A 16,342-nucleotide genomic window follows, 5' to 3' on the forward strand; every position below is an offset into this window, starting at 1 on the left:
GGGCCACCATGTATATCCTATATACACACACCAGGAGCAGTGGGCCACCATGTATATCCTATATACACACAAACCAGGAGCAGTGGGCCACCATGTATATCCTATATACACACACACACACCAGGGGCAGTGGGCCACCATGTATATCCTATACACACACACACCAGGAGCAGTGGGCCACCATGTATATCCTATATACACACACCAGGAGCAGTGGGCCACCATGTATATCCTATATACACACACACCAGGAGCAGTGGGCCACCATGTATATCCTATACACACACACACACCAGGAGCAGTGGGCCACCATGTATATCCTATACACACACACACCAGGAGCAGTGGGCCACCATGTATATCCTATATACACACACCAGGAGCAGTGGGCCACCATGTATATCCTATACACACACACCAGGAGCAGTGGGCCACCATGTATATCCTATACACACACCAGGAGCAGTGGGCCACCATGTATATCCTATATACACACACACCAGGAGCAGTGGGCCACCATGTATATCCTATACACACACACACCAGGAGCAGTGGGCCACCATGTATATCCTATACACACACCAGGAGCAGTGGGCCACCATGTATATCCTATACACACACACACCAGGAGCAGTGGGCCACCATGTATATCCTATATACACACACCAGGAGCAGTGGGCCACCATGTATATCCTATACACACACACCAGGAGCAGTGGGCCACCATGTATATCCTATACACACACCAGGAGCAGTGGGCCACCATGTATATCCTATATACACACACACCAGGAGCAGTGGGCCACCATGTATATCCTATACACACACACACCAGGAGCAGTGGGCCACCATGTATATCCTATACACACACCAGGAGCAGTGGGCCACCATGTATATCCTATATACACACCAGGAGCAGTGGGCCACCATGTATATCCTATACACACACCAGGAGCAGTGGGCCACCATGTATATCCTATACACACACCAGGAGCAGTGGGCCACCATGTATATCCTATACACACACCAGGAGCAGTGGGCCACCATGTATATCCTATATACACACACATACCAGGAGCAGTGGGCCACCATGTATATCCTATACACACACACACCAGGAGCAGTGGGCCACCATGTATATCCTATATACACACACACCAGGAGCAGTGGGCCACCATGTATATCCTATATACACACACACACACCAGGAGCAGTGGGCCACCATGTATATCCTATATACACACCAGGAGCAGTGGGCAGCTGCAGGGACCAAACTCAAGTTCTTTCGCCTTGGGCAGGGGCCCGACCCATCTGACTTGCTCAAGGGCACTGAAAGGGTTATTACCCTACCATACATGTGTGTTTGATGGTGGGGGGAAACCGGAGCACCCAGCAGAACCCCACACAGCCATGGGGCGAACAGGCAAACTCCACACAGAAAGGACCTGGGAGGGCGGGGGTTCGAACCCAGGACCTCCTTGCTGAGAGGCCACAATGCTAACCACTGGAAAAGGCGCTGCTGTACGGCTCGTTCCTTAAGTCAAGTTATTACAGTATGAGTAACAGCACGCAGTGTCTGAATATGAACGCTATAGTTTAGTTTATTGTGTATTTGACAGGGACAACGCACAATTTCACCACTGCGCCAGAGCTAGCCGGCAGCTAATTTGCATCTGCAGTCCCTGGGCAGGCAAACAAACGACAATTAATACAGAAGTAAAAACACAACAGTACCTAAGAAACTACTGAACAGGCAGACAAAGAACCATCAAGACAAAATAAAAACAGGACAATACATCACAAAAACCAACCTCCAGAGTTATAAATACCGTCTGGTCCATTTAAAACACTGGATATAAATAGCAATCTGGCCTATATGACAACAACATAATGAACACGGGTTTCATCTACTCAGCAACAATAAATATAATTAGAAAACTGACCCGAAACATCAATAAATAACGATCTGACCTAAACTATGACAACAGCTATAAAAATCCATCAGTTATGAGAAGGACAGTCAACGCCGCTGCTTCAGCGTCCACCTAAACTGCTGGGGCGAGTCGTGTGGCAGAACGGGGGGGAAGTTACACAGTTTCATGGCTGCCAGCAGCAACTATCTCCTGTGGCGTTCTGCGGAGCAGCTGGGTGGGGGTGGTGGTGGGGGTGGGGGTGGGGGGTGGGGGTTAGTCTGTTGCCGAGGGATCTTCTGTATTTGATCAGTGTGTTTTGGAGGAGGGTGACGCATTGTTCGCGAGGGCCAACAGTTTGGTCATCCCCCTCTTGTCTGACACCGCTGCCAGAGCGGGGATTGGCTCCCAGCACAGAGCTGGCATTCCCGGCCAGCTCGTTCACTCTTGGCATCGCCAGCCTTCACGCCGCTCCCCCAGCTCACAACAGACTGGCACAACATCTGCAGCATCCTGCTGCGGAGCTTAAATGACCCGAGCCCTCGCAGGAAGTAGAGCCAGCTCCGGGCCGCCTTGTAGAGGGGCCACGGTGTTCCTGGTCCTCTCCAGCCTGTTGTCCCATGTGGACTCCCGGGTTAACACTGCATCCGTCCTGAAGATGGATACAGGCTTACTCCTGCGGAAGTCCGCCACCATCTCCTTTGTCTCGCTAGTGGTCAGCTGCAGGGGGTTCAGCTGTCACCAGTCCAACAAGGGGGTCCACAGGCCCCTGCACTCCGCTTCCCTGGTCTAGGTTTGGGGGGGGACAGGTGCTTGATTTCTCTTCCCGAGAAGAAAACTTCTCTCTTTCCGAGTCAACTCGGACGATAACTCGGTCACGCTGTGATACAGGTACATACATGTCCGGTGATGAGCTGAGTGAATCTGTGTTGACCTCCAGGACCCCACATCACAAAGCAGTACTGAGGCCAGGTGCTGTGTTCTGGATGTGACCAGACCCCCCCCCCCCAAAAGAAAAACAACTGTGGCCGCTCACTTGTCTGTGTATCCCCCTCCACAACACTCTCTCTCTCTCTCTCTCTCTCTCTCTCTGAGAGTATGTCTGTCTGTCTGTAGTCTGGTCGTCAGAGTCCACCATGCTTGCCCCCTTTTGGTTTTTGATTTTTTGTTGTTTTAGGGCAAGACCCCTAAAGAAACATAATTGTCGATGCATAAATCTTGCTTAATAAGTGCCAAAGGAAGGCATATGTCATCACTCATATGTCATCACTCATATGTCATCACTCATATGTCATCACTCAGACGTCATCACTCAGACGTCATCAATCAAGACTCCTTTTCACCAATAAACCCTCCAGACACGACCGTACGAACACCAGACCGTCGTTCATAGTACGGCATAACCAGCCTGCACTTTCCTGCCGAGACAGAAGTCTATTTTTATCTGCAGCCTGTCCGTCACTCGCAGGAAGCATCCTGCAGACGCTGCTGCTGGCACGGCTTCGGAGGTGAGATCAACAAGACGTAAGCTCGGATCATGGAAATTCATAAAATGAGTCTGGGGCAGTATGTCATGGCCCGCCATCATTTTCCCAGCAGAGTGGAAACTCTGACGTGGGGCTCGTACGACCAACACCCAGAAGTCCCCGATAAAGGCCCACTAATCGCTGATACAGGCGAGGGGATACGTGACACACCCTGGGGAGGCGGCCGAGAGTTCCCCTCGCCAGCGCGACACGAGAAGTGCTGAGTCGTGAGGAAAGAAAGCCTAAAAGCTCTCCAGCCGAGCCCAGCCAAGACTTGCAGCAGATGAGGATGATGCAAGCGGTCCTGTGGACCAGAACACATCACGTCATTGGACTAGGAAGCGGGCCATGACATCCAAACCGTTGTGTAGCCTCCGATAACAGAGGTGTTGTAATGCATGACATCAGGTTTGGAGTGGAAATGGCGCTGGCGGGAGTGGCGGTCACACCGTGTCAACGGGGTCATTCGGACTTTCCGTCCTTTCACAGCGCCCGTGTACACAGTGACGATAGCAGCAAGAAACTCAACTTCAAAAACGTTTTTTTAAAGAAATTAAATACTCTCTCAGACCAAACCCCCCCCCCCCCCTGGACAATTACTAGTGGTTACAATTACAATTAATTAGTGGTTATAATTACAATTACGGATGTGGGTATTAGAGGTGTAAGAAAGTATCGATACACTGGAGTATTGTGATATTATCTGTTGTGATACTGTATCGATTCTCAGAACCACTGTATGGATTTTTAATTGTCTACATGTAAAGGTTGGTGACAAACATGTTGTGTTGTGTGTAACCCCCAAGACCGCTAGACAACAGTGTTGTAACCTATCTTCGGCCATCTGACTCTTCCACTCCAACCCCACAACGTAAACTGAGACAGGAAGTAGCATGAGCACAAAGAACACAGGCCTATGACATCACAGTATATCACCTTTCTTACAGCATCACAATATATCACCATATATTGAGCGGTAACCCTGCATCGTGATGCGTATCCTATCGCCAGATTCTCACCGGTACACAGCCCTACCAAGTACCCCATTTCCCGGGTCGTCCCCCTCTGCTGATCCGGGGAGGGCTGCAGACCACCACACGCCTCCTCCCATACACGGGGAGTCGCCAGCCACTTCTTTACACATGACAATGAGGAGTTTCACCAGGGGGACGTAGCGCGTGGGAGGATAACACTATTCCCCCCAGTCCCCCCCCCCCGAACAGGCGCCCCAACCAACCAGAGGAGGCGCTAGTGCAGAGACCAGGACACACCCACATCCGGCTTCCAACCCGCAGACACGGCCAATTGTGTCTGTAGGGACGCAAAATGTCTGAGCTGGCAGTTACTTTCTACCACCCATGAAATGATAAACGTAGTTCGTTAGTATCAAAGGTGGGTTGGGAATCTACAGCATTTCATAATCAAAACAGTGTAGTCACACTCGTCTGTTATCTCAAAGCAAACACAGCTAATAACCACATGGTTGCTTTGCATTGTGAAGGAGCCGTGTGAAGACATGTCTACATGTCTCACACGACGCAGAGACCAACACATGAGGTGGAAAAGCTCAGCTTAACACCATCTAAGGAAACACCCCTCCACCCATTCCAGATACAGCTGGAGAATACGTAGTCACTGTGGGTGGGAAGCCGGATGTGGGTATGTGTCCTGGTCGCTGCACTAGCGCCTCCTCTGGTCGGGCGGGGGGGGGCTGTTCGGGGGGGAGGGGGAACTGGGGGGAATAGTGTGATCCTCCCACGCGCTACGTCCCCCTGGTGAAACTCCTCACTGTCAGGTGAAAAGAAGCAGCTGGTGACTCCACATGTATGGGAGGAGGCATGTGGTAGTCTGCAGCCCTCCCCGGGTCAGCAGAGGGGGTGGAGCAGAGACCGGGACGGCTCGGAAGAGTGGGGTAATTGGCCAAGTACAACTGGGGAGAAAAATGGGGGGAAGTAAACATAAACAAACAAATAAATAAAAGAAGTCCCAGTGAAAAGCATTACATTACATTCCTGAACAGTAGGTATTCTGTAAACCAGGCTATGAAAGCAGCCTCTTTACTGTCAGCTCCTTCAGATACACCATCATCTACAGCGCAATCAGCACCTGACTACGAAAAAAGTTCTAAAACAGGAAGTGGGGGGGGGGTGTCCAAAAATAGATGAATGTTTAGTAAATTATGAACCTCACCTTCCTTTCTGCACTACTGGGCAGGTTATTCTTAGACTCCATTTTCACCAGAACACAGAATGTACATCTGGCATTTAAATATGAAACCAAATGAAATGATATTCACCTGTCACTCATATGGACCATGTCACTCGTGTGGACCATGTCACTCATATGAACATGTCACTCGTATGGACCATGTCACTCGTATGGACCATGTGTCTCATATGGATCATGTCACTCATATGGACCATGTCACTCATATGAACCATGTCACTCATATGGACCATGTCACTCATATGGACCATGTGTCTCATATGAACCATGTGTCTCATATGGACCATGTCACTCATATGGACCATGTCACTCATATGGACCATGTCACTCATATGGACCATGTGTCTCATATGGACCATGTCACTCATAAGGACCATGTCACTCATATGGACCATGTCACTCATATGAACCATGTGTCTCATATGGATCATGTCACTCATATGGACCATGTCACTCATATGGACCAAAGAGAACCACTGGTTTCTTCCATTTCAAGCCTGGCTGAGAGCTGATTAAATGTCCATTCAGTCCTTCTTTGGCTTATACACCGATCAGCCGAAACATTAAAACCACCTGCCTAATATTGTGTAGGTCCCCCTCGCGCCGCCAAACAGCTCTGACCTGTCGAGGCATGGACTCCACAAGACCTCTGAACGTGTCCTCTGGTATCTGGCACTAAGATATTATAGCAGTAGATCATTTAAGTCCTGTAAGTTGAGAGGTGGGGCCTCCATGGATCAATCTTGTTTTTCCAGCACATCCCACAGATGCTCGATCGGATTGGATCTGGATGCCAAGGCAACACCTTGAACTCTTTGTAATGTTCCTCAAACCGTTCCTGAACAATGTGTGCAGTGTGGCAGGGAGCATTATCCTGCTGAAAGAGACCACTGCCATCAGGGAATACCGTAGCCATGAAGGGGTGTACCTGGTCTGCAACGATGTTTAGGTAGGTGGTACGTGTCAAAGTAACATCCACATGAATGCCAGGACCCAAGGTTTCCCAGCATCACACTGCCTCCACCGGCTTGCCTTCTTCTCATAGTGCATCCAGGTGCCATCTCTTCCCCAGGTTAAGCAACGCACATGATGCAACCCATGAAAAACGCACATGATGTAACCCATGATGTAACCACATGATGGAAAAGAAAATGTGATTCATCAGACCAGGACACCTTCTTCCATTGTTTCATGGTCCAGTTCTGATGCTCACATGCCCATTGTAGGAGCTTTCGGTGGTGGACAGGGGTCATCATGGGCACTCTGACCAGTCTGTGGCTACATAACCCCATAACACAGCAAGCTGCGATGCACTGTGTGTTCTGACACCTGTCTATCATAGCCAGCATTACTTTTTCCAGCAATCTGAGCTACAGTAGCTCTTCTGTGGGAACAGACCAGACAGGCTAGCCTTCACTCCCCACACAATTCATAGAGCACCGGGCACCCATCACCCTGGCACCGGTTCATCAATTGTCCTTTCTTGGACCACTTTTGGTAGGTACTGACCACTGCCTACCTGGAACACCCCGCAAGACCTGCCGTTTTGGAGATGTTTTGACCCAGTCGTCAAGCCATCACAATTTGGTCCTTGTCAAAGTCACTCAGATCCTTGGCTTGCCCATTTGTCCTGCATCCAACACATCAACTTCTACAACTGTTCACTTGCTGCTTAATATACTCCACCCCTTGACAGGTGCCACTGTAATGAGATAATCAACGTTATTCACCTACCTGTCAGTGGTTTATTGTTTTGGCTGATCAGTGTATTACTCTGATGCAGCTGAACAAGGCTTTCTGACTGGCATATAATTATGCTTTTCTAAGAATTTCTCAGCGTTACATGTGTTGAACAGTCCAGTTTTGACTAAAACTTGGACTTAACATAATCTCATTATTATTATTCAATCATTGTTTCAGTCAGTCTCACAGCAACAAGGTCCTGGGTTCAAGCCCCGGGGTAGTCCAACCTTCGGGGTCGTCCCGGGTCGTCCTCTGTGGAGTTTGCATGTTCTCCCCGTGTCTGTGTGGGTTTCGTCCGGGTGCTCCGGTTTCCTCCCACAGTCAAAAAGACATGTAGGTCAGGTGAATCGGCCACACTAAATTGTTCCTAGGTGTGAATGTGTCGGCCCTGTGATGGCCTGGCGGCATGTCCAGGGTGTCTCCCTGCCTGCCGCCCAATGACTGCCGGGATCGGCTCCAGCGTCCCTGCGACCCTGACAGCAGGAGAGGCGGTTTGGATAATGGATGGATGGACTCTCAAACCCGATGTGTTTCAGCATTTGTCATTTATTTTCTTCAATTAACTACTCTATTCTAGCATACGTGCATAATGTGTTTAGTCTTAGATAAGTCTTCCCAAAATTGTCAACTTGTATTAGGAGACGTAGGTATGTATTCAACTCTTTCATTACATTACATTACATTACAGTCATTTCACCGACGCTTTTATCCAAAGCAACTTAAAATAAGTGCATCATTTAACGTAGGAAATCAGGAAAACTACTTGTTATCAGAGATCATAAGTGCATCTTCTCTCTAAACTAGCATCCAAGAGCAAAACCAGTGCTAAAGTAAAAGCGAGGGAAAGAGATTTTGTTTTTTAAATGAGTGACTACAATAAGTGCTAAGAACAAGTAACAGGGTAGTAGTTCTTAAGAGGTGAGTTTTCAACCTGCGCTGAAAGATGGGCAGCGACTCCGCTGTCCTGACATCAGTGGGGAGTTCATTCCACCACTATGGGGCCAGGACAGAAAAGAGCCGGGACCGGGTCGATCGGCAGCAGGGGCCTCTGAGCGACGGGGCAACCAGGCGTCCCGAGGCAGCAGAGCGAAGTGGTCGGGTGGGGGTGTGGGGCTTGACCATGGCCTGGAGATAGGAAGGAGCTGTTCCTTTCACTGCCCTGTAGGCTAGCACCAGAGTCTTAAACTAGATGCGAGCAGCTTCCGGGAGCCACTGTAGGGACATGAGAAGGGGAGTTGTGTGGGAGAACTTAGGGCGGTTGAACACCAGATGAGCTGCAGCTTTCTGAACAAGCTCCAGAGATCTGATAGCCGACGCTGGGGTGCCAGCAAGGAGGGAGTTGCTGTAGTCCAGCCGGGAGATGACCAGAGCCTGGATGAGCACCTGTGCCATCTCGTCGGTGAGGAATGGATGAATTCTCCTGATGTTATAGAGGAGAAATCTGCAGGAGCGAGCAACCAATGCAAAGTTTGCAGCAAACAGTTGGTCGTCCAGGATCACACCCAGATTCCTCGCAGTTCGAGTTGGCGTCACCATGGTGTTGTCAATGGTGATGGCCAGGTGTGGGCAACCTTTCCCCGGGAGGGACATCAGCTCTGTCTTGTCCAGATTGAGCTTCAGGTGGTGTGTCGCCATCCACTCCGAGATGTCAGTCAAGCACGCAGCAATGCATGTCTCTACTTGTGTGTCAGAGGGAGGAAGGACAAGATCAGCTGGGTGTCATCGGCATAACAATGGTAAGAGAAGTCATGCGAGCGAATAACAGAACCCAGGGATGTTGTGTACAGGTAGAAAAGGAGAGGACCCAGAACCGAACCTTGTGGAATGCTTGTAGTCAGTCTGCGAGGCTCCGACACAGAGCCCCTCCATGTCACCTGGTAAGAGTGACCCGTCAGGTAGGTTGCAAACATTGAGAGTGCAGAGCCTGTGACACCCAGCCCCTCGAGGGTAGAGAGGAGGAACTGGTGGTTCACTGTGTCGAATGCAGCTGACAGGTCCACAAGTATCAGGACAGAGGAGAGAGAGTTTGCTCTCACAGCATGCAGCGATTCTGTCACCGCAAGGAGGGCCGTCTCTGTCGAGTGACTCACCTTGAACCCAGACTGGTTGGGGTCCAGGAGGCTGTTCTGGTGGAGGTACAAAGAATGTTGGTTAAAGACTTTCACATTTCATTTACTTTCCTAATATCAACCTTTTATCTTTATTTCTTGCCACTGACATTAACGACGGGATGTTAAGTCTTGCAAGGGGTCTGCTGCATCTTAGATTGATCAAAATGAGATGTTTTGCAGGTTTATGCAACAAACCAGCCACTGCCTTGATGACACTCCCGGCTAGACCACACTCTTTTTCTCCAGGAAAATTTGTAGTCATCTCATTCTTCTTCTTTTTTCTTTTACACTCCCGTCCCATCACACTCTTCAGGCCAAGTGTTCTCATCACCTTGAATGACTCTACACTGGTGATGGCTTTCAGCTGCTCTGGCCTACTTTCCTATCGTGTAACTGTGAATGACATCTGACAAGCTGGGGTCCCTCCTCACAGTCAAACTTTCAGCCATCACACACAAAGAGCCTGGCTCATCACTGACATCCCAGCAAAGACTGCAAAACACACCGAAAGAAAGAAAAAAAGAAATTAGAAAGAAAGAATGAAATAAAGAGAAAGAAATAAAGAACGAAAGAAAGAATTAAAGAACAAAAAAGAAATGAAAGAACAAAAGAAACTAGAAAGAAAATGAAAGAAAGAGAAAGAAAGAATGATTGAAAGAAAGAAAGAACGAACGAACGAAAAAAACAAAAGAAAGAATGAATGAAAGAGAAAGAAAGAAAAACATTAGAAAGAAAGAATGAACTAAAGAAAGAACAAAAGAAAGAAAGAAATTAGAAAGAAAGCCACTTTATTGTGTTATTGTACAGTTGTTCAGTTACAGTGACTGTGTTCTCTGCATGTAACCATCCTATTGTACAGGAGCAGGGGGCAGCTGCAGCACCCGGGGACCAACTCCAGTTCTTCTTTCCTACTGCCTTGCTCAGGGGCACCGACAGGAGTATTAATCCTAACATGCATGTCTTTTTGATGGTGGGAGGAAACCGGAGCACCCAGAGGAAACCCACACAGACACGGGAGAACATACAAACTCCACACAGAAAGGACCTGGGATGGCCTGGGGGTCGGACCCAGGACCTTCTTGCTGCGAGGCACCAGTGCCAACCACTGGGCCACCGTGCTGCCCTGGAACAGGAACAGTAATGAAAAACCAGTGATGTGAGAGAAGTCGCCCTGCTCTGCTCTCTCGTTCAGTACCTCGGGGATCATTTCAGGGATGAGGATTGCTTCACACCGCGGTGGGCAGCCATGCATCCATCTCAGCCCAGGGCAACGGAGCAGCACAGAGCACCACGCAGAACGGACAAACGGAGGGCAACACGTTCAGAGAACGGGTGGGGTGCGGCTTCCTGTTGTATCCACGGCATAACACTCCAGCAAATACGAAATTCATTTCAGGGACTTTTACGGAAGAGAGATGGCATCAACTCCTGCATGGTTCAGATATTGCGCTTTGCACAAAGACTCGACGCCTGGAATCACAATGGCCCGGGTCACTCGGCCTATCTGCCACCATCAGATGTACAGATACCCACTTCAGTCGAGAACGTGTGAGTCGGCAGTGCTTTTCCTGCACAGGCAGCCAATGGAGCATAATGGATGCAAATATATTCTGTAGCTGTGGCCTGAAAAGTGCAATAATTCAGGGACAAATGAAGGGGTGGAAGGGAGCGAAGCACAAGGACAAGCTGAAACAATCACCTTGCAAATCACCGCTCGATGTGGCAGTAAATATCAATCCATGACGCCGGAGTGCTGCAGCCGCTCAGTAAAAATTACTGTTTCTTTTTTTTTTTAACAAGAATACCTTGCCCAGTAAACGCAGCTTGTTAGACATTTATAAATTTGACAAAAAGCATGATGGGAATTGGAAATGTGAAATGTAGATTCAAGAATACGAGCGGAATGATAAAATAACGGATATAAGACAAACACAGCCGACGAGCTGCGGGACAAGCTTTACTCTAACGGGTCTGACACTGATCAGGGTCTGAATATATTCACCGGTAGGATGTAGACTGCGTGGACGGCTGAATAATGACGGGGTTTTGTCCGAGCACAAACAATAATACATTGAAGAACTAATGACATGACAACACGACACACACTCCTCATGCAATGGGACGAAGAGCATCACACACGCCGTGGATGGTGGACTAAAACTTAGCCATCTCTGAGTCCATCTACTGCCCATCTCTGGGGATCAGGAAGACTTTGTCGTTTCCTCCAGCCCCCCGCAGTACAACACGGAGACAAAAAGACATTCAAGAACTACAAGAACACACATATTCAAACTAACACATATACCCAAACGAAACAAAAAAATATCTCTAACGAACACAGCCGGGATGACTGTTGGAACCGCCAGTCTGCGTGGGCTAGCGGTTAGCCTAGCCTGCCCCGATTACGCTTCCTGTCAGGCCGCCCTCCATGTCTCCTCCTTGGGCGGGCGCAGCTCCAGGCAGGGGCCGTGGTCCCTGCGGCAACCGGACGAAGCAGACCAAGCCCCCTCCTGGCCGATCCAGTACCAGCTCTCCCAGCCAGACACCCTCGACACACCTCCCCGCACTCCACATGACGACATCAAAAACACCACAGTGAACGCCAGCTGAGGCCGCCGCCAGACCGCCCTCGGTGTTATCGGAACTGCCGGTCTGCATGGGCTAGCAGTTAGCTTAGCCTGCCCCACTTCCGCGTCCTGTCAGACCCGCCCTCTGTGTTATCAGAACTGCCGGTCTGCATGGGCTAGCAGTTAGCTTAGCTTGCCCCGCTTCCGCGTCCTGTCAGACCCGCCCTCTGTGTTATCGGAACTGCCAGTCTGCATGGGCTAGCAGTTAGCTTAGCTTGCCCCGCTTCCGTGTCCTGTCAGACCCGCCCTCTGTGTTATCAGAACTGCCGGTCTGCATGGGCTAGCAGTTAGCTTAGCCTGCCCCGCTTCCGCGTCCTGTCAGACTGCCCTCGGTGTTACCTCCTCAGGTGCAGTTCTGGGCAAGGCTGCGGTCCCTGGGCCCACAGCGCAGCGGACCAAACTCTTGCAGCCGATCCAGCGCCAGCTCTCCCAGCCAACAAACGAAGACGAACACTTAGAGGCAGATGTGGACAAAGACACCGCATCAACAGTACTGGGTGAGGCCGCTGCAAAAGTGAATTCGCGCCGCCATCTTCCCACACCAGTACTGGGTGAGGCCGCTGTGAACGTGAATTCGCGCCGCCATCTTCCCACACCGGAAGCGGTGAGGAATCTCTATGAATCTCTACTCCCACCACGGTATGGTGCTCAGGCTGAAGACAGCCATGGCTTCATCTTTACACACACGCACCACAATCACAAGGGGCTCTACGAAGCCTCTGTCAGATCTGCATTGGTCTTCCGTGGGTTTACTGCATCTGAAGATCCTTGGCTTACTTTGTGTGTGCAGTCAGGATTTGGGGCATGCAATAGGGCCCACGGCGTTCCCCTAGTCATGTCTTCCAGCTGATGTGCTACACGGCAGGTCCTTTTACTGTGCCCGTTCTTTAGTAAGCCTGAGCTGGTAACTTGGCCCAGAACAAACGGAAGGTTCTAACACTGCTGATAACCTACATGTCCAGTAAGACATGGTGGTCCAGCTCATCTGTTAAAACTATAAGCACTTCGCTGATATTCATTTTGACAGAGAAATCAACATTCAGGGGTGTCCGGGTGGCGTGGCGGTCTATTCCGTTGCCTACCAACACGAGGATCACCAGTTCGAATCCCCGTGTTACCTCCGGCTTGGTCGGGCGTCCCTACAGACACAATTGGCCGTGTCTGCGGGTGGGAAGCCGCATGTGGGTATGTGTCCTGGTCGCTGCACTAGCGCCTCCTCTGGTCGGTCGGGGCGCCTGTTCGGGGGGGGGGAGGTGGAACTGGGGGGGGGGGGGTAGTGTGATCCTCCCATGCACTAAGTCCCCCTGGTGAAACTCCTCACTGTCAGGTGAAAAGAAGCGGCTGGTGACTCCACATGTATGGGAGGAGGCATGTGGTAGTCTGCAGCCCTCCCCGGACTGGCAGAGGGGGTGGAGCAGCAACCGGGACAGCTCGAAAGAGTGGCCAAAGTAAACTGGGAAGAAAGGGGGGGGTCCCCGAACATCTCCATGGCAAAACGCGAGACAGAAACAGGCGGTGAAAGAAGGTGAGAGAGAAGCTGCAATATTTTCAACACGGCAGCGTTCCTGAAAGGTCACAAGCTAAATCCTGTCTCCTGTAAGACGGCAGAGGAACCGGGAGACATTACACCAACAGAAAAACGAGCCAGGGGTGAATGCTCAGGATGAGTCAAACCAGACAATACACGAGACCAGGAGATGCTCTTCGCGGGTCAGGGGTCAGCAGGAGGGTTTCTGACGAGCACACCAACAATGAAACATTTGAAGCAAGACTGCTTTTCTTCGCTTACTCTTGTTGGGCTCGCTGTGGCGTGGGGGTTACTGCGAGCAGTCCTCACCCCGGCTAGCAGCAAGAAACAGACACACATGTTCAAGTACGCCTTTAAACCAGGGATAGGCAACACGGTCCAGAGAGGTCCGGTGTGGGTGCAGGTCTTAGACACCTGAGTCTACAAGTCAAGGTCCTTAGCAAAGACTATTGGTTGACAAATAGAATCAGGTGCGTACCTGCTGGGTTGGAACAAAGACCTGAACCCACCACACTGGACCTTTCTGGACCATGTTGCCTATCCCTGCTTTAAACACAGCGGGACAGACAGGGGACTTACAGAAGTGAAGGCCAAGAGCTCTTCCTCGGTCAGCTTGTGGACGGGGTTGTTCTTCTGGAAGTCCGTGCTGCAAAACAAGACACTAGAATCAACAAACGCTGCAAAAACCAGTCAGTAACACACACGTCACACACATGCACAGTGTTGCAACACATTGCACTACACCCTGTGCACAACACCATAAGATATTCACGAGCACGAAAGGGCGCCCGGGAGCAAGACACGGAGTACGAGGTCTTTTTCAGACCTCCTGCAGAACTTGGCATGGGAACGGCTTTGTTCACTTCAGAGCCAACACAGCATCTCGCTAAACAACCCCAAAGGTACCGCGACCTAGATGAAGCCAGGAACACCGACCGAAAGGCCACAAACCTCCGTAAATATGAATACAACCCAGCGGGGCCCGCGACGCCTCACACACACAGTCTGAGGAGCCTCGCCCACCCGGACTGCCGCTACAGGCACGACCGCCGAAGAGGTCGAGTCAGATATCCCATCACCCCCGAGGGAGGATGTACGTAAAATAATAAGGGGAGGGTTGAAGGCTGCATTAGCTGGAGACTTAGATGCTATGGGGGGAGGCACACATGTTGTATTGTTTGCTATGGGGGAGGCACACATGTATTGTTTGCTATGGGGGAGGCACACATGTTGTATTGTTTGCTATGGGGGAGGCACACATGTTGTATTGTTTGCTATGGGGGAGGCACACATGTTGTATTGTTTGCTATGGGGGGAGGCACACATGTTGTATTGTTTGCTATGGGGGAGGCACACATGTTGTATTGTTTGCTATGGGGGGAGGCACACATGTTGTATTGTTTGCTATGGGGGGAGGCACACATGTTGTATTGTTTGCTATGGGGGAGGCACACATGTTGTATTGTTTGGTATGGGGGAGGCACACATGTTGTATTGTTTGCTATGGGGGAGGCACACATGTTGTATTGTTTGCTATGGGGGAGGCACACATGTTGTATTGTTTGCTATGGGGGAGGCACACATGTTGTATTGTTTGCTATGGGGGGGAGGCACACATGTTGTATTGTTTGCTATGGGGGAGGCACACATGTTGTATTGTTTGCTATGGGGGGGAGGCACACATGTTGTATTGTTTGGTATGGGGGAGGCACACATGTTGTATTGTTTGCTATGGGGGGAGGCACACATGTTGTATTGTTTGCTATGGGGGAGGCACACATGTATTGTTTGCTATGGGGGAGGCACACATGTTGTATTGTTTGCTATGGGGGGAGGCACACATGTTGTATTGTTTGGTATGGGGGAGGCACACATGTTGTATTGTTTGCTATGGGGGGGAGGCACACATGTTGTATTGTTTGCTATGGGGGGAGGCACACATGTTGTATGGTTTGCTATGGGGGAGGCACACATGTTGTATTGTTTGCTATGGGGGAGGCACACATGTTGTATTGTTTGCTATGGGGGGGAGGCACACATGTTGTATTGTTTGCTATGGGGGAGGCACACATGTGCAGGACTTTTAAACCTAGTGTGGTGAGTACTCCTCCACTTTATCACAATTAAAACAAAACAACAACAACAAAATCACACTTTGCTGAAGTGCACCGGTCACCAATGTCATTTCTGTTCCCACCAGCCAATAAGGACAAAGAAGAGGTGAAGAAGAAGAGGTGAAGAAGAAGAAGAAGAAGAGGGGAAAATGAACCCTACATCTGCTGTGTGAAAGCAGGCAGAAGCAACAAAAACAAACAGAACTGAATCGATAAATAAAGAAATAAATAGTAAAATTAATAACATATTATTATAATAATAAAATAATAAATAGTAAAAATAATAATAATAAAGAAATAAAGAAATGCCCCGTGGTGGCCTTTTCTCCGGGGGCTCCGGTTTCCTCCCACAGTCCAAAGACATGTAGGCCAGGTGAATCGGCCGTACTAAATTGTCCATAGGTGTGAATGTGTGTGTGTGTGTGTGTGTGTGTGTGTGGGCCCTGTGATGGCCTGGTGGCCTGTCCTGGGTGTCTCCCCGCCTGCTGCCCAGTGACTGCTGGGCTGGGCTCCAGCATCCCCCAACGCTGAGAGCAGGATAAGTGGTTTGGATGATG

The 16,342-nt window shown here is 50.0% G+C and overlaps 1 protein-coding gene across 1 annotated transcript in view; it reads right to left on the bottom strand.

Annotated features, from left to right (window-relative positions):
• The window catches only part of ttc27 (tetratricopeptide repeat domain 27), a 312,286-nt gene that overhangs the window by 166,565 nt on the left and 129,379 nt on the right, over nucleotides 1–16,342 (bottom strand). Inside the window, exon 9 of the mRNA XM_056291937.1 lies at nucleotides 14,251–14,317. Coding sequence (XP_056147912.1) covers nucleotides 14,251–14,317 — 67 coding nt within the window. The remainder of the gene's footprint in view (nucleotides 1–14,250; nucleotides 14,318–16,342) is intronic.

The sequence above is a fragment of the Lampris incognitus genome, chromosome 13 (genome assembly GCF_029633865.1).
Source record: "Lampris incognitus isolate fLamInc1 chromosome 13, fLamInc1.hap2, whole genome shotgun sequence".
Lineage (NCBI taxonomy): Eukaryota > Metazoa > Chordata > Actinopteri > Lampriformes > Lampridae > Lampris > Lampris incognitus.